Genomic DNA, 21,612 nt, shown 5'->3' with positions numbered 1-21,612 from the left:
ATTCTTCCAGGTGTATAAAAAGACTACAGATGAAAAAGTCTTTATTTTTAGTGCTGTACTTGTAAAATACTACGGCAAAATAAAATATGTTTAGAAATGCATCTTATTGCAAGTTCATTTCTACGTAACAATATTGTTATTGATTTTTGAATGTATACGTCAATATGTTGGAAATATCTTTATATCTAAAAAAAAATATCATACATAGTATAATGCGGCTTTAAATTTGTTGTTCAATAATTCCTTTTCCCCATTTTTAGTACTTCAGAACAGTTCAGAAAAGCATTCAGAGTCGCTTTAACAAATTTGAGTTCATTTAATTGGGTATCAAAAAAAAAGTAAACTGCTTTACAGTTAATGCCATGTATTTTTCTCAAGACATAATCTTCAAAATAGGATTTTGCAAGCAAAAAACTATTTTTCGTCCCCTCCTTCTAATTGTGCCATGATTCATTCTAATGGTTACTTTATAAATATTAAAAATATTCATACTTAGCTCTGTATGAATGTTTTTTTAAATGATGGCTTATGTAATATTTTTAAATTGATGACTGTCTACTTGTATGCCCTTATCATATTTATATTTTTAACATATATAAACATTAATTATAATTAATCGAATTTTTCAGTTCAAAAATTAAAATAAAAACCATTATTGTAAATTTTTATATTCTTTAGAATTCCTGATATCCCTGATCAACTTGAAAAACATTTTCATGCAACCAGAAATTCACCATGATTCTCTTTTGCACATAAATTCAGAATTTAACTTAATTGCATATAATTTCAAAATCCTATCAGTAATCTATTTTTTCTTCTTAGAAAAATTTGTACAACAGTTAAATATAGTGTCTTAAAACAGTAATACATACTCGGTGATAGGTGCTTGCTTATTATATCATATAATGTAACCTGAAGTCGCATGTTAAATGGCAAGTGCATTTACATTTATCATGAGACATGATAAATGTTAATTCGCTTATCGTGAAGTGATTCCATTATAAAAATGATTTTTCTTGAAATGATCCCATTATAAAAATAAACTGCTTTTAATAGAAAAGAAGTTTTAAATGTTTTTAATACAAATACTACCAAAACTATAAAGTATTCTTTGAATATTTTTAAATCATACGCATGTATTGTGATAATTTTTTTCTTATTTCATAGAAATTTGGGCGAGAATCAATTTCCGACCCTTCCAACAGAAGGCCTCCAAAATCTACGTCAATTGAAAACTTTTAACAATAAAAATCTCCGAGATTTTCCTGTCCCAGAACACTTTCCGAAAGTTCACACCCTGGCCCTCTCTTACGCATACCACTGCTGCATCTTCCGGCCCCTTGCCAGGAGACTGCCCTTACCGGCCACTCTGAAGGAGACCATCGTCTGGCTATCCAGGGAGGACGTGGACATGGAAGCCTGGAGTACGAACATCACGGATGTGTGGCCTGGTTATGGTAAGAGAAGGTTTTTCAAATTTGAATCCAAATTTCATGTTCTCAGCTCAAGACAATTCTCTCGTAAATGTCATTTCAATGTTTTAAATTCTGTTTTTGTTTCAGAAAATTTTTCATCCAAATTCGAGGAGTTTGCTAGTCAGTTGTGGAAAACATTCGGCCGCGACTATGCCATTCCGGACAATCTGGCTCAGTTTGCTGAAGAGTATTTCCAAGATTATAAAATCAGCCAGGGACCGGAGATTGCAGGCCATGACAAACAGCCAGTTCAATGTCTGCCGGAACCAGGTAAATCACACATCCTAACCACAAACAGTTAATTTATTTTATCAGAAATAGAATATGTATTAAATCTAGATTTAAAGTGTATTATATTTATGATCAAAATATTAAAATTGAATAAAGAATATATCCAGCATATACCAGCAAATAAATATCTATACGAATCCAAAAATATTTTGTGAAAGAGAAAGAAGGATTGTCCCTTACATAGATATAATGTTATGAAAGAAATGGAATGATTTAAGGCAATAAATTCGTGAAACTATTAAATGAATTTTATAAAACATACAAGTATAAATAAAAATGTAGAATACGTGAGAAAAGAATAGAATATGCGATTTTCCAAATAATCTATGCATATGCCTTTTTTTAATATTTAGATCTGAATGAATATTTAGACAAGAGTTGATTACCTTAAATCAAGCTAAACGCATAAATATTTAAAAGGTCGATCAATTAAATGCATATAAGTATTTCAGGCTCAATCCATTTAATTCCGCATCTAGTGCTTTAAGATTCCAAAATAGTATTATTTACTTTTTATAAACTTCAACAAATTTTATTCTGTAATCTTTTAATTCTATTTCTTTCTGTAATCTTTTAAAACATTGGCTGTAACATCGAAGGCACCTCAGAAATGAGGATGAGAAACGTACGATATAGTATTTGATCCTCGTCATCCGGGTGGGAACAGAAATGATGGGTGTCGGCTATCTCCTATCGATGATGGGACGTATTCCCCATGGGAAGAGTTGTACCGTAGCCGGTGATTGTTCGATCATAGTTTCCGAATCTTAAAACTCAATCATAGTTCCCAAAAATGTTGCTATTATAGCAGTTCGGTCATTCAGATTTTTCCGTGTGCCTTCGGGCGGGGTTGGTGTAGCCGGTTATGGTTTAAAACATTAGTTTTACTCATTAGATCAAGTAAAATTTGAGCTTAAGGGCTTTTTGTTTTAAACTCTTCAGTTGTGCCTATTAATTCAGGAAATAACAATTGATTGTGCAGTTGAAATATCTTTAATACTGAAATACCACACTTTATTAGCTTTGTGAAAGAGCCATCCTGGCATTCTTATTCTACAAATTCTGCATGTTATTTGATAAATAAAAGCAAATTTTTGACATCATTCACTTGGTTAGCATGCTACATTATTGTGATGAATTATAAATATGTTATGTGTTGTTCTCTAGGTCCTTTTATGCCTTGCGAAGATCTGTTTGGCTGGTGGAGTCTTCGCTGTGGTGTGTGGGTGGTGTTCCTACTGGCCATGCTGGGCAATGGAGTAGTGGTCATCGTGCTCTTATTCGGCCGAAGCAAGATCGATGTGCCCAGATTTTTGGTCTGCAACTTAGCTATGGCAGACTTCTTCATGGGAATCTATCTGGGCATACTGGCTGTCGTTGATGCGTCCACCCTTGGTGAATTTAGAGTAAGTGAGCTCTTCTTGTTTGTAATTGGCATATTATAAATTGAATGTATACATATATTGTTATGAATCCTACAACTTAAATTAGTCTCTACTTTATGAAAAATTTCTTTCGGTTTATTTTTATAGAATCTTAATTGGGTTTTTATCTTAGGTTGTTATTTAAGTCATGTTTTAAATTTTTTTAATACTGCTGTGTTTAATACAAAAGTTAGAAAATGGTCATCAAATAAAATGTTATTCCTTTTCCTCCATCTTGGTTTACTGCTGTTTTCTGCTCTTTGATCAGTTCTGCATTTGAATCTTCATCTTGGCAGTGTGAGTTAGTCTTAAGTAAAACTAAGAAACTGAATATTTGGTATAATTTATTTGGAGTTTATAGCACCATCTGGGTTGAAAAATTGAATGAAAGAAATTGAAATCAGACTAAGAAACTGAATATTTTGGTTTAATTTATTTGGAGTTTATAGCACCATCTGGGTTGAAAAATAGAATGAAAGAAATTGAAACCAGACTAAGAAACTGAATATTTTGGTTTAATTTATTTGGAGTTTATAGCACCATCTGGGTTGAAAAATAGAATGAAAGAAATTGAAACCAGACTAAGAAACTGAATATTTTGGTTTAATTTATTTGGAGTTTATAGCACCATCTGGGTTGAAAAATTGAATGAAAGAAATTGAAATCAGACTAAGAAACTGAATAATTTGGTTTAATTTATTTGGAGTTTATAGCACCATCTGGGTTGAAAAATTGAATGAAAGAAATTGAAATCAGACTAAGAAACTGAATATTTTGGTTTAATTTATTTGGAGTTTATAGCACCATCTGGGTTGAAAAATTGAATGAAAGAAATTGAAATAAAATAAATCTGTATTCACGTAAAAAGACAATGCTAAAGTCTTATTCATATTAAAGACAATTAGCTGTTAAATGTTTGCTTAAATTGTAAAATATTTTTTTAAGAATAAGTGGCAAAAACATGAATTAATATGCCAAACACTCATTGATCAGATCTAGTTATTACACACAGTATTTCTCTTTTTGTTGAGATGCATCATATTTTTCATTGTTAATTAATTACAAATTATTACTAACCACCTTCGACATCCATGATATTAGTAGCCTTAAGTAATATCAACTTGCTTTGATGAACTACACAAAATAGAAGTACTATTTAAAATTACATTTGCACAAAAACGATAGATCATTCTGATTGGTTAACTGTAGTTGTAAGATGAAGATATTAATTGCCAGAAAAGTTCTAATTATTGAAGTTAGAGTCAGTAACGAGATTTTATTTTGCAAATTTGTAGAAAATTGGAGTATAAAAGGAGATGGGCATTGCTTGACATCATAATGTCATAAGCTATATAAATGTCATAAGCTTTCAAATGAAATAAAAGTATACGAAATTAATACAACAGTTAGAACTGTAGAACTCTGAGTTGTAAAGTAGGGTTTTTGAGATTTCTGTAGAAAGTGGAAGTGTTTGGCATTAAGCAACCATTGATAACGTATCTGAAATTCTTGGCTTTCGCATGAAATGAAAACTTACGATATCAAACCAGCGTAGGAACCTAGGGAATTAATTCTTCTCTTTTTTCCTAATTATTTTAAATGTATGGATAAGATTATTAATTAATAAATAATCTCATCTTAAATAATGCATTCATTGCTTCGGTAAATTTTCGAGAATATTTTTATAGTTCGGCAATATTGTTCAATTAAATTAGTGAAATGTTTGGGCATATAATTAGAATGCTAATATCTTATAAATTCGATACCTTCGAATTTATGATACTTTTTTTTTTGAAAGCTAGATGTACATAAATAAGATTTTGATCCAAAAACAGTGCTTTTTTTTTTTTTTTTTGAGAATTGCTCACTTGGTTTGTTTTTTATAAGAACTAAAGAAATGCATAAAAGCACGAATTATTAAATCATAATTGTTCCATTATATTAAGAGAGGGTTGTTTTAATTCTACCATATAAATTGTATTGATTAATAAAGATCAACTGAAAAATGTCATTGCAAAAGTATAAAACGAAATCAATCTCAATACACTTCACAAAAGAACTTACAGAAAGGAAAATTCCCTCTTGTATTTCATTTTCTTTACAGATAGACATTATACTCATTTGGCAATCCTTCATAGTTTTCAGAGATGATACAACAACAACAGAAATGAAAATCATCGATAATATTGATTAAATAAGATAGTTTATCATTATGATTGATGCATTTACTGTTAGAAACGTATTAACCCAGGAATTTCCCCCTTAATTCATAATGCAGATTTAAGTTATGTACACCAGTCGATCACTACGCCAATGACAAACATTTTCTATTCCGTAAGTTCTAAACAAGACCGATTAATATTCTCTAATTAATTCATTTAGTAAGAAAATTTTCGAATCAAATTTATTTAATCATATTTTGTCAAAATTTGCAAAGGATTTTAAATTAAAATTAAAAAATTTTTTTAAAGATTCATTCTTTTTTCCTTTCTCAAGGTATACGCTATACAATGGCAAATGTCTGCTGGATGCCAAATAGCTGGATTCCTGGGCGTTCTAAGCAGCGAGCTATCAGTATACACATTGGCTGTTATCACCCTCGAACGTAACTACGCCATCACTCACGCCATGCATTTAAACAAGCGTCTATCCCTGAAGCATGCTGGCTACATCATGGGCGCGGGCTGGACCTTCGCTCTCCTCATGGCTATCATGCCCCTCTTTGGAATCAGTGACTATCGCAAGTTTGCTGTATGCTTGCCTTTCGAAACCGAAGACCCTTGGTCTCTCGCTTACGTCGTGTTTCTCATTCTCATCAATGGAGTGGCTTTCTTGACACTCATGGGCTGTTACTTGAAAATGTACTGGGTCATTCGCGGCTCCCAAGCATGGAACTCGAATGATTCGAGAATCGCCAAGCGTATGGCCTTGTTGGTCATTACTGACTTCATCTGCTGGGCACCCATTGCCTTCTTTTCACTCACGGCTGTCTCTGGCGCCAACCTGATCTCTCTCGAAGAAGCCAAAGTATTCACCATCTTCGTCCTACCCCTGAACAGCTGCGCCAATCCGTTCCTCTACGCAATCTTCACGAAGCAGTTCAAGAAAGATTGTGTTTTGATATGCAAGAGGATAGAAGAATCGAGGGTGACCAGGGGCATTGGTCGCTGTCGGCACAGTTCGAATTTTTCGAACAGGCACACACCTGCCAACACTAATTCTGCTGGTGAGAGGAAGAGTGGTGGCACCCATGCGGCTTATGACAGACAACCTGTTTGCCAGTGTGGAGCACATCTTAAAGTACCTGCTGGAGCAAAATACATTGAGCCACCACTGACAGAAGCACGCTGGAAGAGCTTAGCTAGAAGATATTTAATGTTCCAATTTAATAGAAGAGAGGATAATGGTGTTCCTAACAACAGATCGGCAGCATATGCACAGCGTCGTGGAAGGCCAGAACCATTGCAGAAGAGGGGGTCGAGTATTTCCAGTGACAATTTCTCCTCACGCTCAGATAGCTGGAGGCAAGGAAATTTTCCACTCAGATTGCTGGAGAGAGGAGCCAGAAGAAATTCTTGGACAGGGAGTACCCAAAAATCATCCCAAGACTCCTCTAATAATTCTTGTAGTAGACAAGATTCATCATCCACTTCAACATTCAGGTACAGTAGCACAGTTTTGCATTAAATATTTTTTTAAAAATACAGCATTTTCAAGAATAGAACTTATTTAAAAAGTAAATTTTATGTTCTATTTTGTACTCAAAAGATTAAATCATAATGACTAAGAGCTTAATTTTTCTGTACCAAAAAAAAGAGAGAGAGAGAAGCAACCACCACCTTATAGTGTGAGATTATCAGTTGATCTTATTTCAATTCTTAGATTCTAAAAAATTAATTTCAGCTTCTAAATATTTTCTAAATTAAAATTTAAAAAAAACTATTCGCAAGACCTCATACGAATCAGTAATTATTTAATTTATCTTTATAAGATCTACTGTTGTTTAATTGTTACTGTTAATTGTCACAAAGCCATTCTTGTGTTAAATGTCTCATTATGAGAGTAGTCATTTACTGTTTATATCTTTACTACTCAGACATTATTCACTTACATTTAATACAGGTTATCGAGGTCTAGCGTGAGCAGTGATGCTTCTAGTTCTCGACCAGGATCGAGCATAAAGGAGAGAGCTGCGACGTACCGTAAAGGTGTAGGTGGTGCCAACGTGGTAGAAGTGCAACCAAGATTCACGAGGGGGATCACCATAGCAAATCTACGAGAAAAACCCAGACTATGTCGCCAAGGGGCTGTAATGGAAGAAGTGTCCATACCACCGAGGTCTTCCTACAGGGGTGGACCTACGGAAACTGCCATTATGAGAAAAGCCCAACCCGTCGCACCTGTTCCAAAAAAAGGTGTATGTTCCACATGTGGTAGAAGAGAAACTTTGCCCTCATTGAGGTTTGTATTTGTGAAATTTAAAATAAAATTTCTTTTCTTTATACTTATTGAATACTTTATTAATATACTTAATACTTTATTGAATATATATTACATTTTAATATCTCCATTGCAAAATTGCAAAGTTGAAAAAGAAGTTATTTCGCGAACATTCATTTCATTAGTTATTTAAAGGATTAAGGAATATTATTGATCTGAATAGGTTTAAAAGCAAGGAACTGGAAGACAAGTTCAACTGTTTCTACAATCGCCTGGTCGAAACCAGCAACGAGGACAGCAGTGAAGTGAATACTTCCAAAGATGACCAAGCGCTCTCCACTGACCGCTCCACTGATGACCGCAAGACGGATTCAGGCAAAGAGACAGCTGACACCTCCTTGTCCGAGCAACCTAGTGAAGATTTTGACTCACAGGAGAATTCGAAGGAGAATCAATATGTTTCCACCACGATACGAGTAAACAATGCCAGGTAGAAAGTCATTTTTAGTTTGAAATAACAATTTACATAACTTATCGCTTTTCAGAAATATGTCTATTTTCAGATTCCTGATTAAATATAAATTTCTAAACTAATCAGAGCTCGAACCTAATCTTTGTATTCAAATTTTTGCATTGATTGACAAAATTTTCTAAGGAAAAAAAAGCAAATATAATAATGAAAAAATAAATATAATAAGGAGATAATCCTCAAATAAGCTTTCCCTTGTTGGGATCCTATGTGATATTTTTAGATTTCACAGGATTGCTATAAAAGTATAAACAAGTTCAAAATTTACATGATGGAATCGTTACTGATGTGTAAATACATTCATATAAAATTTTCGACACAAACAGTTTTTGGTTAACATCTGAATTTAAAATCTAATTTTCGCTTTTTTTTTCTTTCTTTTTTTTTTTTTTTTTTTTTTTTTTTTCCCCACCTTTAATCTTAGATTTCTTATAATACAGAATCAACTGGAGCTCGATTCAATCTGGATTTTCAAATGATCCCATTCTAAACTTTAGCTTTTATTGAAACAAATTCATTATAAAATCATCATATAATTTAATGTAACTATTTTATAAAAGTTATTTCCCACAATTCAAAAATGATTGAAGTGTAGTAAATTCAATAAACAACATTTAATAAAACATTGATAAAAGAAAGAAAAATTCAGAACAAATAAAAACAGATTCTTTGTATATATGTTTTATACTTTAGAAATAAAATGCAGATTGCACCTCTTTTTCTTAATCAGAATTCCAAACTTCCTTAGTGCTAGAAGTTCATTACTAAACTATATTGTTTTCTCCTTCTTTTAAGCATAGTCTTAAGAGGAAATAATTATACATATAATTGCAAAATGACTTTTTGGAACTAAAAATACACATGATCTTTAGATTGTTAATACCATTCTATCTTTACAGGTCATTTTTTCCCATTAAAAATATATGTTCGTAAACACGATTTTTGTTTGTTTGTTTGTTCCTCTTAGACCTGGGCCGAGCTGTTACGGAGGATTTCCCGCTTCAGCACCTCGCAAAGAATCTCATGATCGGCGTCCATCCCCATCCGTTCACATCAGCTCGGACAACATCTCAAAAAACAAATCCAGAAGCATGTCCAACCTCGGTCTCGATTTCAAATTATTCTCCAGGCAGAGGAAAGCAGTGTCGGACAACTCCCTGAAGAAAATCTCCCTCAAAAATCTGCCACATTTCCTAAGATCCCTGTCTAGTCAGAGCACCCAGAATTCCAGCCAAAGGACCACCTTGTGCCATAAGAGTCAAAGCGGACAATTGACCCCCTACTCGATGACACCACGGCCCATCCCCTACTGTCGAAGCGAGGCCACCATAGTTAATAAATCACCGGACTCGGTCCATGTAGCCATGTGGTCACCGCAAGGGTCATTGAACAAGTTTAGTGATGATGAGGTATCTTCTGCTGACGAAGGAGATATTGATGAAGAAGAAGATGCTGGCAATGAACGGGTGAAGGTTCTTGTCAAGCGTAAATTGAATCATACAGATCGATCGAAGCCTGAAGATGGGAATGCTCCAGAAAGTACCGCTTCACAACAGACACCTCTGTGTGGTACAATTAGTAGTACCAGTGACGATACACCATTAATCGATCGCGAGGTTAAACCAGCATCGTGATTCCACATTCAAAGAGATCTAAACGTCAATGCAGTACAAAAGAATTCCGTGTAAGTGTCTATTTTATAAAACTGCCTAGATGAATCATCCTTGAAAAAACCATGTTGACTTTTGATGGTGGTTGAAAAATTGAAGCAACTTTTAAAAAGAATCATTTTTCTTTTCAAAGAGCTTTAATGTGACTTCGTTGAGGCAGTTGAAAACATTCAGTAATAATAATCGAGTCGCAAACTAGTCAATTGCAGTAAACATAAAAACAAAATGGCATGCTACATTAATTTCATCTGATGAATAATTGCTACAATCATTTGTTGTTTGCAGCAAGCACGAAACGTGAAGGGACGCGCCAATCAATATAAAAATTTCATCTGAAAACCTGCAGAGGCATTTTAGTACAAAGGAAAACTGTTTGATGAAATTTTCTGAGAAAAAATAAGTACTTAATTTTGTTTCTTAGTATACTTTCTTGTCAGTGAATAATTTTTGTGAAAATTTATAACTCAAAGTTATATTATTATCCAAGACAAAAAGGTTTGTCTTATTGTCATAGAAAAAATTATTAAAATTCACAAAATAGCATTTAAAAAAAAAAACAAAAAAACATGCTACTTGCAAATTGTGCTGTAAAAAATAACTTGTTATTCTTTACTTATCCCATGTTAAATATATGTCATTGTCATTAATATTTATGGTACTTCAGTCACAAGTTCACATTCTGAACTCGCATCCATCCATTCTGTCATCATTTCATCCGTGTGGTCCTATTTGCTAGCTTTGCTTTGCAAAGGACAGTGATACCATTTTTTGAAAGTGAACGTATAGTCAGCTACAAAGCAACGTGGATACTTAAACTGTAAAAGATATTTAATAAAGGCGAAAAAGAAAGCGTTTCTGTTTCTTCATTAAAGATTACAACCGGTGAGAGTGCTTCACATTTTGAGCTTCTTATATTTACATAATATGGCGTATTTCATAATTAGCTTCGTCGAATAGTGGAATAGTTTTAGAACAATTCTTTTTTCCATTAAAAGATTTGGTTTAAAATTTTGATGCCACTTTACATTTTCGTAATAAAGAGACTTAAAATTTATATATCTAGCTGCTGCTATCCCTTACATACAAATAAACAAGTAGTCAAGCCAATGACGGAAGTGTTTTAACATTTGATGTACATTTACAAAACCATGCACCAAATGACAGCCATCTGTATCTGTGTGTTTGACTTACGGTATTAGCCTTACACATGACATTTTTTCATATATCTTATTAATAGACAGATAAATATAATTCGCGAAGATCTAATAAAGTAAGATTCTAAAAACTAATTAATGTTTTCATTTGTAAGCAAGTAATAATCTTATTAGAGGAAAATTTAGATATCTTGTGGGCCCTAGGCAATGAACATTACGAGATCCCCTTCTTCTTAAATACTAGCCAATTTAATTTAACACTTTAAGACATTGTTAATGCAATTAAAATATCAATGATGTATTCGAAGTTAATATTTTATTTGAGTAGCTTTGTAACAATGTATGTCTCAATTTATTTACTAACAGTTTCTAGAACCATGGGAAGTATATTTCCCGCCAAATTCTTCAGTCATGTAGATTGGCATAAGTTCTGACAAATTTTTCAATTAAGATAGAAGGTTAGATGTCTCAGTTCCTTATCTCACACAAAATGTTGTGTTTTGATTCAAATTCCACATGGGAAGTAGTGCAATCAAAACTTGCAGAACAAAAAAGTCAAATAAAAATCCAGTGGTACAAACACAACCTATGGTCCCAATTAGGTTGGAAACAGGGTCGGGAGGTATCGTAATCACAGCCCATTATTGCAATGAGGTTCGAATCGATATAGAGAGTAGTGCAATCATAAATTAGAATCCAAAAGAAGATCGAATTCAAGATAGGGGACAGCGCAATCTCAATCAATGATCCCAATGAGGTTCAAATTCAAGATAGGAAGTAGTGCAATCACAATCTAGGGTCCCATCCAGGTTCGAATCGTGAGAGGAGGTAGTGCAATAACAACCTACGGTTCCAACGAGGTTCGAATCGTGATGGGAGGTAGTGCAATCACTAACTACGGTCCCATCGAGGTTCGAATTGGGATGGGAGGTAGCGCAATCACAAACTACGGTCCCATCGAGGTTCGAATCGGGATGGGAAGTAGTGCAATCGCAAACTACGGTCACATCGAGGTTCGAATTGGGATGGGAGGTAGCGCAATCACAAACTACGGTCCCATCGAGGTTCGAATCGAGATGGGAAGTAGTGCAATCGCAAACTACGGTCCTATCGTGGTTCGAATCGGGATGGGAGATAGTGCAATCACAAACTACGGTAGAATCGAGGTTCAAATCAGGGCGGGAGGTAGTGCAATCACAAACTACGGCAGAATCGAGGTTCGAATCAGGGCGGGAGGTAGTGCAATCACAGCCCATTGATGCAACGAATTCGAATCAGATCTATATCAATATCAATCAATGCAATCATAATCTACTCACCTAACAAGGTTCAAATTCAAGATCAGAGACATTGCAATGGAAGAACTGCATTCACAACTTGAAAACGAAACTGGGTAAAAATTCAAAACGCGAGGTAGTACAATCACAACAAATGGACACCACAGGTTTTTAATCAAAATAAAATGTATTCTACAGTCGTCATGAAGTTCGAAAGTTAGAATCTCGTGCGATAGAGTTGTCTACAAGGCACCAGAACATCTATGTTCGTTCTTACACCGCCTCTTTATGTCACTTTAGAGCAAGTACTAATAACTCAAAAACATATTATGCCACACTATTACATTTTGATTTATGAGCCACCCTTGATAATTTTAAGATTTCTTAAAACTGACTTAAATGTTTTGATTGGTTTAAGATTTATAGATAAGAATTAATTATACTTTATCTATCGTTGAACAATTTATCATACATGGCTCTTGGGCCAATCGAAGATTCATTTTGAGACATATTAAAATCTCTTTCAATGAAAAAACGCACATGAAATAAAAGAAAGAAAGAAAGAAAAGAAACTGACACATTTATGATTTTTACAAAACGGAGGGCCAGATTTTATTTCGGTATTTCGTCATTTTAAAATACAACAAATATAGCCTACAAAAAAAAATCTTATAGATGCTTTTATCCTGTCAGGAATAAAATCCACCTAGTTTATTTGTACATTATCCACAAATAGAAAAAAAAACTCGCACAAGAACAGTTTACAAACATTCGTCTTTTCATTCACGTGTCGGCGAAAAACAATGGCAGTATGACAATTTGAAAGATGAACTATAAAAAAATGAAACGTGTACTACAAACATAAACATATATTCTGTACTCCATATATTCTTGAATGACGGAATGACATTTTTTGAAAAAAGATGAATTTAGTACACTGGAAGTAATGCAGACCAACATAATATATACATAGCATCCAGTTATTTATGATTTTGAGCAGAATTACTTGACTTTTTTCTGTTGCCTGGCACGGTACACATCCTTAACAGGTGGTGCCATTCCACCTTCCTCATCATCACTTTCATCAACTCCGTCTACCCCGATTTTCCTCTTTTTGCCTTCACTGATGGCATTAATGGCATGCTCGAAATATTTTTCCATATCTTTTGAGAATCCATTTTCCATTCGTGGAGCTGTAAAAATATAATGTTGTGGAAAAAAAAATCAATATGTCCTAAATTATTTCGATAATTTAACTAATAAATCAGTTTTTTAAAAAATTCAAAACATTAATAGACATCTACATTTTCATTTGATACTTTCATGATAAATAATTCCCTCAAAGTGGGTACTATAATGTTATGTGTCAAAATTATCTTGTTTGAATTCACATTCATTTCTAATTTATCTAATTTAAAATTTCAGCTTATATTAACAAAACATACAATGGAATCTTTTGCAAATTATCTCCAAAATTTAAGATATTCCAAAGGTTTTCTTCAAACAATTGTGTTGGCTTATGTAATTGGTATTACAGTACATAGAAATTAAAAAAAAAAAAAAAAAAAATTGAAAGATTGTAACGTGCTATTATAATTTTTAAGAAAAGAATGCTACAGAATTAAAGTAGAAATGCTTTGTAATAAAGTTTAAATATATAATTACTCAAAAAAAAAAAAAAAATGGGACACTTCACAAAATAACATGTAAATCGATTTATAAAAAAATAATTGCATTGAAACAAAAACAAAATTAATTACTTAGCATTAATTTGAGCATTGTGATATACAGTATATAAAAAAATTCTTATTTTTTAGAACTGCAATTCTTGGGTACATTTGCAGCCTCTTACTTAGAATTTAAATGCAAGCAGTTGTCAAAAAAATATTTGGGCACTTTTGGAATGGGAAATTTAAGAAATATAAAGTACATCAATAAAATTTAGTTTACTACCAATTTTTTTAGATTATAATTTTAGACTGAAATATGTGCAGAAAAGATTATGTATGACAGGGGTGTTTGTGGGACCCCAAAAAATCCCCGGAAACTTTTACGGACTTACTACCGACATTTTGGAGTTTCGAGAAAGGGGGGGGGGGGAGAAATGAAAAATTACGATTATGAAGTATTGAATGACCTAATTATAAAAGTTCAATGAATTACTTTTTTTGCAAAATTAAGACCTTTGAACCCAGGTCACGTGATCGCACATCTGGTCGAACGAAGTCTCTCCCTTTTTTTTTCTGCCGCGCCTACTTGCCGAAAAGAATCCAGAAGAGAATGTCCGAGAACCGGGGGAATGAGTCATAACTCGCAATAAGGAAAGAACAAAAAAGAAGTTTTCCCCCCTTTTCACGCATTATCACTGCCTTTGGAGAAAGAAAGGAAAAGTTTTCACCACACACACTGCGTTTTCTGCTTTCAAAGCAAACAAAATTACCCAGATCAAAATAAATAATTCATTATTATTCCTACTTCCTTTTGAACGACGATCCCCGGAATTTCCGGGTATCGAAGTTCAAAATCCCCGGAATTCCGGGGTTTCCCCGGAGCACAAACACCCCTGGGAACAATAAGTATGAAAGATATTTCGTTTGATGTGCGACATCTTTTAATAACACATTGAAAAAAAAAATTCGCTGCATAGTACAAATCTTCAAGTTCGGTACGTCTACTGTTTTCAGTATTCATCTCAGGTACAAAAAACAAATATTGTTGAAAACCAGCAAAAATTAGAACGTCTAAGAACATTTAGCGAACGTGAAGACCGTGGATTGTGAAACAAGTTCCTATTAGTCAGAGACATAAGCAAAAAAAAATGACTGAAATCTAAAAGTATGTTCTGGGAATCCATATATTCTGAAACTCAGTTTGTCTCAAAAAAAGCCCTACATTACCAAAGCAAATCAATAAGCTAGACTGGCATTTGCTAAAATGTACATAAAAAAGTCAACAGAATTTTATAAAAATGCCATTTTTGTGGATGAAAGATATTACAACATTACATATCAAAATTTGGAGGCTCATTGTAAAATCTAGAAATGGTAATCAATTAATCTGGAGTTGTATGGCAAGCTTTGGTGGAGGGAAACTTAAAACTTTATAGACGGTGCAATAAAATATATCTTGAGATTCTCAAGCTCAATAAACAGCAAAGAATAAACAACTTGGGAAGTAACTTTAAATTTACCAGGAAAATGACCAAAACATACAATTAATACTCGCAAATTATGGGTACTCTGCTATTATCCTGGTGTGATTAGAACTTAGACCAGAGTTCAGACTTTAATGCCATAGAACATGTGTGAGATTATTTGCAGAAAAAAAAAATCAATGAATGCAATATTTCTAACAAGCAGGAGTTAAGAAAGCATCTGATCAAAGAATAGATCAAAATCAATGCATCGGTTTACACAAAAAATTCATGTCAAATCGATCGTGAAAAGCCATAAAGTGCAAAGACGACCTAATAAGATATTAACATCAAGTTCATATTTTTTGTTCTTAATATACTGTACAGTGCACCAATACTTTTTTATAAAATTTTCTGACTGGATTTCTTTTACTTTAAATTTCAATCATAATTGCATTAATATATGAATTTTATCACAGTTATTATGATTGCATTTTTAAAATGTATTATACTTTTTTTTTTCCATTTGTATATTCAGGTTACATATTATGATAAAATCTTGTGAATTTGTATTGTATCCAGATACTTTTTTAAGTGATTGTAGGTCGACAAATGGATAAATTTCACTCTCAGTTTTATAATTTGGATGGTCAGTTTTTTTATGACAATAAAACAGTTTTTTTTTAATTATTCAATCAATAAGCATAATACCCTAAACAAATTAATAACCAAAGAAAATGATCACCTGACATCATATTGGTTTATTAAAATCTGAAATTTGCACAAATTAACATAAATTTTCATAATTATAATAATTTTCAATTATTGAATTAATCGTCTTTTCTCTTGGTTTGCATCTAATTTGTAAACTTCTGAAAATGTCACATAATATATTAAAAATGAAAACAAAAACAACTTTCATAAGTAAGAAAAGTTTAAAAAATGAATAAAATTTTTCTAAAAATGGACAACTTTGAAATACTTAAATTTTAACAATCTAAAATTTAATTTTATAAGCAGCTTAATAATAAAAAAAATGATAACAAATTTTTCAAAAGTACATTATGCTTAAAAAAAGTAACAACAAACATGTCAAATAATTTTGGATTAATAATTAATAATTAAACGTTGTTAATAGACGGAAAAAATCAGACTTACCATTCTCAGGTAGCCTCCATAATTTGATAACTTTCATTAAATCATCAACTTTAACAAATGGTCCCTGGATAAAAAATTAACCATAAATATCATAATAAATAATATAATAATTACCTGAAATTATTTAAGATGTTTCATATTTTGGCTAAATTAAAAATTAATAAAAGAGCAGAAAGGGAAGTTAAGTTTATAATTTGTGCTCTAAAAAATGTAACCAAATTTTGAATATCAACTGCACAAACAATTGATAAAATACTAAATTCCAAAAATTAAAAACTATTCAGAATGAAAGTATCAATTAATTTGAATAATAAATTATTGGACTCTTATCTGGATAGAATTCTGGTGATAACATGACAATGAAAAGAAAGTACCAGACTGTTTCCAACATCATATTATTCCTACATTTAATGAATCTCAATCTTGGTAGATTTTTTTTGTGTGTGAAAGGATACCTACAACTTAATGCTTCAAATACAAGACCAGCTATAAACAGCAATTGAGCAGTTTAAACCAAAAAGAAAATGTGATAACTAATCGGTAGGTATCATCCGACATTTCATCAATTGGTCTCATCAACAAAATATAACTAATAATGGTCAGATATTCTGATACTTTAAATAAATTGATTCTCAATTTCTTTTAATAGATTTGAATTATGAAACTCTTAATGTAATATTTTTGGTACTTTCACTAATTTAATTCTAAATTTCATTTAGTTAATGTGAATTATAAAATTGATGTATGTTATCAATTCTTCATTCTGCAATTATTCACACTCTTTTCAAGAACACTTAAGTTTTAAAAGAATAGGAAATAATGAATACCTGGAAGCATGTAGGTGGAGGGAGTATCGTCATGAGGAAGGATGCACTTGGTGGTGGTGGGAATACGCCACCTGGTACTGGATGTGCTGCTGTTGCTACAAAATTTTTTTAAAAATTAAAAATCCATATTTGGAAAGAAAAAAAAACCAAATTTATAAATATACTGAAGAGAAAATTCAAGGCCTTTAAAAAGAAAAGTAAATAGCAAAAAAATTTTCATAATGTCATTTTTTTTAAGAAAATAGAGTTTATAGCAAGAGAAAATATTTAATGAATAATAAATTGACTTTAGAAATGGGATGATAATAAAAGAGAAAAAGAAGAAAAAAAGACAAAGATAAATACAAGACAGAAAATATACAAAGATCGCTTTTTTTATTGTGAAATATTATTATTGAATGTAATACCGAGAGCAAAAGGAATACTAATACACTGGACACAAATTGTATGAAAGAAAAAAATCTTTTTGCTTTTATTTCTTGTCTTTTAAGTAAAATATGGTGCACCCTAATGATTCAGAATCATACAGCAAAGCTAAAACAGGTATGCTTCAATGGAGTGATGAATGGTATTATAGAGTTCTTTTATTCTCATGTCTTTGTTTCATTTTCGGATACAATTTTTTAAATCCAACCCATTTTGCAGTAAATATTTTAATCAGAGCTTAAGGAAACACCTAAATCAAGCATCATCTCTAACTGACTGATATTTTTAGATCATGCATCAGTGCAACTTTGAATGGTGAGCAGCTGTTAATATAGATACACCATCATTGTATTATCAGTATGATTTGGCTCCTACTCATAATAACTCTGATATTTAGGACCACACAGAATTGATTAGAGCAGCTGCAGTTTGGGTACAGTGATCATGTGACATGACCTCATCAGTCATTAGGTCTATCATGTGTGGAGTACTTCATGTGAAAGTTATGAAACAATAGTGCACCCCAACTAACACAAAGGAACTGGTTACATGCACTGTAATAGCTAATGAAAAAATTGGAAACACTTTCAGAATCTTTCAGGATATTTATAATTTTAAGCAGCAATCATGTAAGATTAATGAATTGCACCTCAACCAGTTCTTCCAGACTGTGTTAATTTTTAGCATATATTTATCAATTAATGCATGCTTATTCATGTGGCGTGGATTCCTTTCTATTTCTTTTAAAATAATAATGCATGTTTTCATCATTACTACTATGCACAACTAAGTGATTCTAATTCACATTACATCACAAACTAACCATCAATTATATATATATATATATATATATATATATATATATATATATATATATATATATGATAATTGGAAAAATTATTAAAAGAATAGTTAAATTATAAGTAACTTCTCCTGTAGATGTTTAGTCATACTCAAACTGGTTTATATCAGGATCAGGCAAGCTGTTTTTATAATGACATGTTATATAATTACATTTTCCTTTAATTGATTGGAAAATATATGCCTGAAAAAACTGAGTTCATAAGTAGCTTTTTTTAATCAATTCTATTACATGAAATAAATTTAATAAAAAATATTTTATCAAAAATGATAAAAGAAGGATTTTTATTTTTCATAAATTAAAATATGCGAGTTCAAAAGGTCAAAATTTGCCTTAAGTCACAATTTTCTCTTTTCTTGAGCTTCAAATAAAATGCTTATGAAGGCCAAAGCTAATGCTGTTAATTAAAATGGCATATTTTTTTAAAAAAGTACATACATTCCTACATTTTCTTTTAAAGCCGAGAAAAAAAGCTGCTAACCAATATTTTAACTGCTTGTCTAGAATTTGTTTGAGAAATCTTTATTTTCAATCAACACACAATTCAATTTATTTTCATGTACAATATTTTCAATACATATCACTAATATGTATGATTATAAAGTGTAATAGTGCAGTCAATTCTCCAATTTTTTTTTTAAATAATAATAAAATTTCCTTCAAATCTTAACTCTTATTGAGTAACATTTCTATAAAGAATGAATTCTATTTGAAATAAAGATTACTGAACTTACGATATATTTGCCTGGGTTTGAAAGGAATCATCTGTAGAGGATCAGGACTTGGATATGGTGGTTTCTTGTCTTTATCATCGTCTAAGAATGAGGGAATTGAAGATGGAAGACTAGATACATGTTTATTTGCAATTTCCTGAGAAAAAGAATCATTATAAATTTTTAAAAACAAATCTTGATTATTTTCTCTATTCCAAAAGAACAGTATGTATTATGTATCTAATACCAAAAGAACAGTATGTATTAAAAAATACATGAAGTATATTATATTCATTTACTTGTTATTTTCTTAATGTTTGCAGAAAAATAAAGTTTTTAGTTTTTTTTTTAAGAAAAGAATTCAAAATATTTTCGATTTAACATTGGAATAATCTTCCTTTTTTAAAATTTATTTCATCAATGATAATATTTTATAATATTAATAAGACAATAATGTACATAATTTAAGGGCTGCATAATCAGAGCTGAAAAAAAACGTCATTAAAAAAATATACTGCATAGTATGTGAATTAGACAGATCAGCAAAAGATAAATTGTATAAACTATCATGTTCATGTTAGAGGAATCAATAATTAAAATATAAAGCTTTTTTTTTTTTTTTTTTTTTTCAATATTTGTATTATAACATTTTCTTATACTGGTAATTCTAATATAATGCAAAAAAAAAAAAAAATCAGACAGTTCATAAGTTTAAAAATATAATTTTCAACAAAAAATTTATAATATAAACAGAACATTAAAAAAATATTTTTTGTTCAAATATTGCAATGTGTTCGACAAATTAAAATACATTCTAAATAATATTTATAGTTTTTTTTTTTTTTTTCCTTTACTTAACTTTTAGTATGCACTACAATTTCTACATTAAATGTTATATTATGATAAAATGGGTGTAATATACATAGAGCATCACTAGGAATACAATAAGTATCCTTACCTTATAACCTACTGACTTTAATTCAGATGCAGAACAAGGATATAAGTCTAAGAATTTATATCTGTCAACTAAAAGTGCTGTCTCTTTGCCTTCAAATTCTTTTAACTGAAAAAGAAAAATAAATATTAGATTCAGCACTATGTTGCCAATATTTAATTAATACAACGTATAAAAACATAAAACGATAAGAAAAATTATTTTATCATAGCATGAATTGGGAATAAAAATTTAATATAATTTTAAATTTAACTGTAAGAAAAATTAAAAGCCATTGCAAATGGAAGTAAATAAGTAACAATTACCAAACAGCACAAATAAATTAAACAGCAAGATAATAAGATGTATTACTTTGTCACAGATATGAGAAATTAAGCATATCACAACAAAAATTATTTTTAAAATATCTAACACACTAATTCTTCGTTTTTAAAAAGTTACAATTTTTGAAATTGTAGACAGATACTTCAGACACAGTTCAGATCAGTTGTAATAATTAAAATTCTAAAATAGTTTAAATTATATTGGCTACCAGTATGATATTTTGGTTATGTGTCTAATTTGACTATTTTTTCATAAATTAAAATTAGGACATTACTGTATCAAAAGAATATTCAAAAACTATATATATATATATGATGGCAACTAATTTCTATGAATATAATTTATTAGAATTGCTAAGTATTACATACTTTGTCTATTAAAAAAGATCTCTGTAAAATAGCAAACTCTGTAATTTAAAAATTGACTTTATACCTGCTCTATTACGGCAGCTCTTCTTTTTTCAACTTTCAGTATACTTGCTAAATCACCAACGTTTGATTCGAATTCTAGAAACTTATTCCATATTTCACTGGGAATGGATTAAAAATAATACAATTATTAGACAAAATTGTTATACAAAAAAATGCAATACAATACAAAATAGGATTTGTATTCTCATTTTAATAAAATTGTATAACAAATTTCATAGAGAAAATTTATTCAATTTTTACTTTATAATATTTCAATCAAATAAGAATATATTAAAATTAGTGTAATAAGTAAATCAATATTCAATGATTGGATTCAAATTTTCAAACATAATATAATTTAAATAATTGTTAGTTTATACAACTACTAAAATACAGTTTAAAATAGGTGATATAAAAAAAGCCTAAATTTAAAATTATTAAAGAGAGTTATTAAAGAAAAAATATTTTGGAGAATATAATTTCACAAATATGTGCATTTTAAAACAAAATAAATGGCATAATTAAAAATAGCACATACAAAATT

General features: G+C 30.9%; 2 protein-coding genes across 3 annotated transcripts in view; one reads left to right on the top strand and one right to left on the bottom strand.

The window, feature by feature from the left end:
• Positions 1-10,679, top strand: part of LOC129972498 (leucine-rich repeat-containing G-protein coupled receptor 5-like) — a 298,104-nt gene extending 287,425 nt beyond the window's left edge. Inside the window, exons 14-20 of the mRNA XM_056086650.1 lie at positions 1,168-1,457; positions 1,563-1,745; positions 2,934-3,172; positions 5,687-6,852; positions 7,313-7,651; positions 7,854-8,120; positions 9,127-10,679. Coding sequence (XP_055942625.1) covers positions 1,168-1,457; positions 1,563-1,745; positions 2,934-3,172; positions 5,687-6,852; positions 7,313-7,651; positions 7,854-8,120; positions 9,127-9,793 — 3,151 coding nt within the window. The 3' untranslated portion in view covers positions 9,794-10,679. The remainder of the gene's footprint in view (positions 1-1,167; positions 1,458-1,562; positions 1,746-2,933; positions 3,173-5,686; positions 6,853-7,312; positions 7,652-7,853; positions 8,121-9,126) is intronic.
• A 2,172-nt stretch (positions 10,680-12,851) lies between these two features.
• LOC129971202 (cleavage stimulation factor subunit 3-like) overlaps positions 12,852-21,612 on the bottom strand; it is a 64,083-nt gene continuing 55,322 nt past the window's right edge. For both annotated transcript variants that reach the window (XM_056084773.1, XM_056084774.1), the window contains exons 16-21: positions 21,091-21,187; positions 20,338-20,442; positions 19,401-19,536; positions 17,379-17,473; positions 16,552-16,615; positions 12,852-13,453 (exon numbers count right to left, since the gene is read on the bottom strand). In XM_056084773.1, coding sequence (XP_055940748.1) covers positions 13,263-13,453; positions 16,552-16,615; positions 17,379-17,473; positions 19,401-19,536; positions 20,338-20,442; positions 21,091-21,187 — 688 coding nt within the window. In that variant the 3' untranslated portion in view covers positions 12,852-13,262. The remainder of the gene's footprint in view (positions 13,454-16,551; positions 16,616-17,378; positions 17,474-19,400; positions 19,537-20,337; positions 20,443-21,090; positions 21,188-21,612) is intronic.

The sequence above is a fragment of the Argiope bruennichi genome, chromosome 6, assembly GCF_947563725.1.
Source record: "Argiope bruennichi chromosome 6, qqArgBrue1.1, whole genome shotgun sequence".
Lineage (NCBI taxonomy): Eukaryota > Metazoa > Arthropoda > Arachnida > Araneae > Araneidae > Argiope > Argiope bruennichi.
Note: the sequence above shows the minus strand (reverse complement) of the source record. Positions and strands in the feature narration are given on the sequence as shown.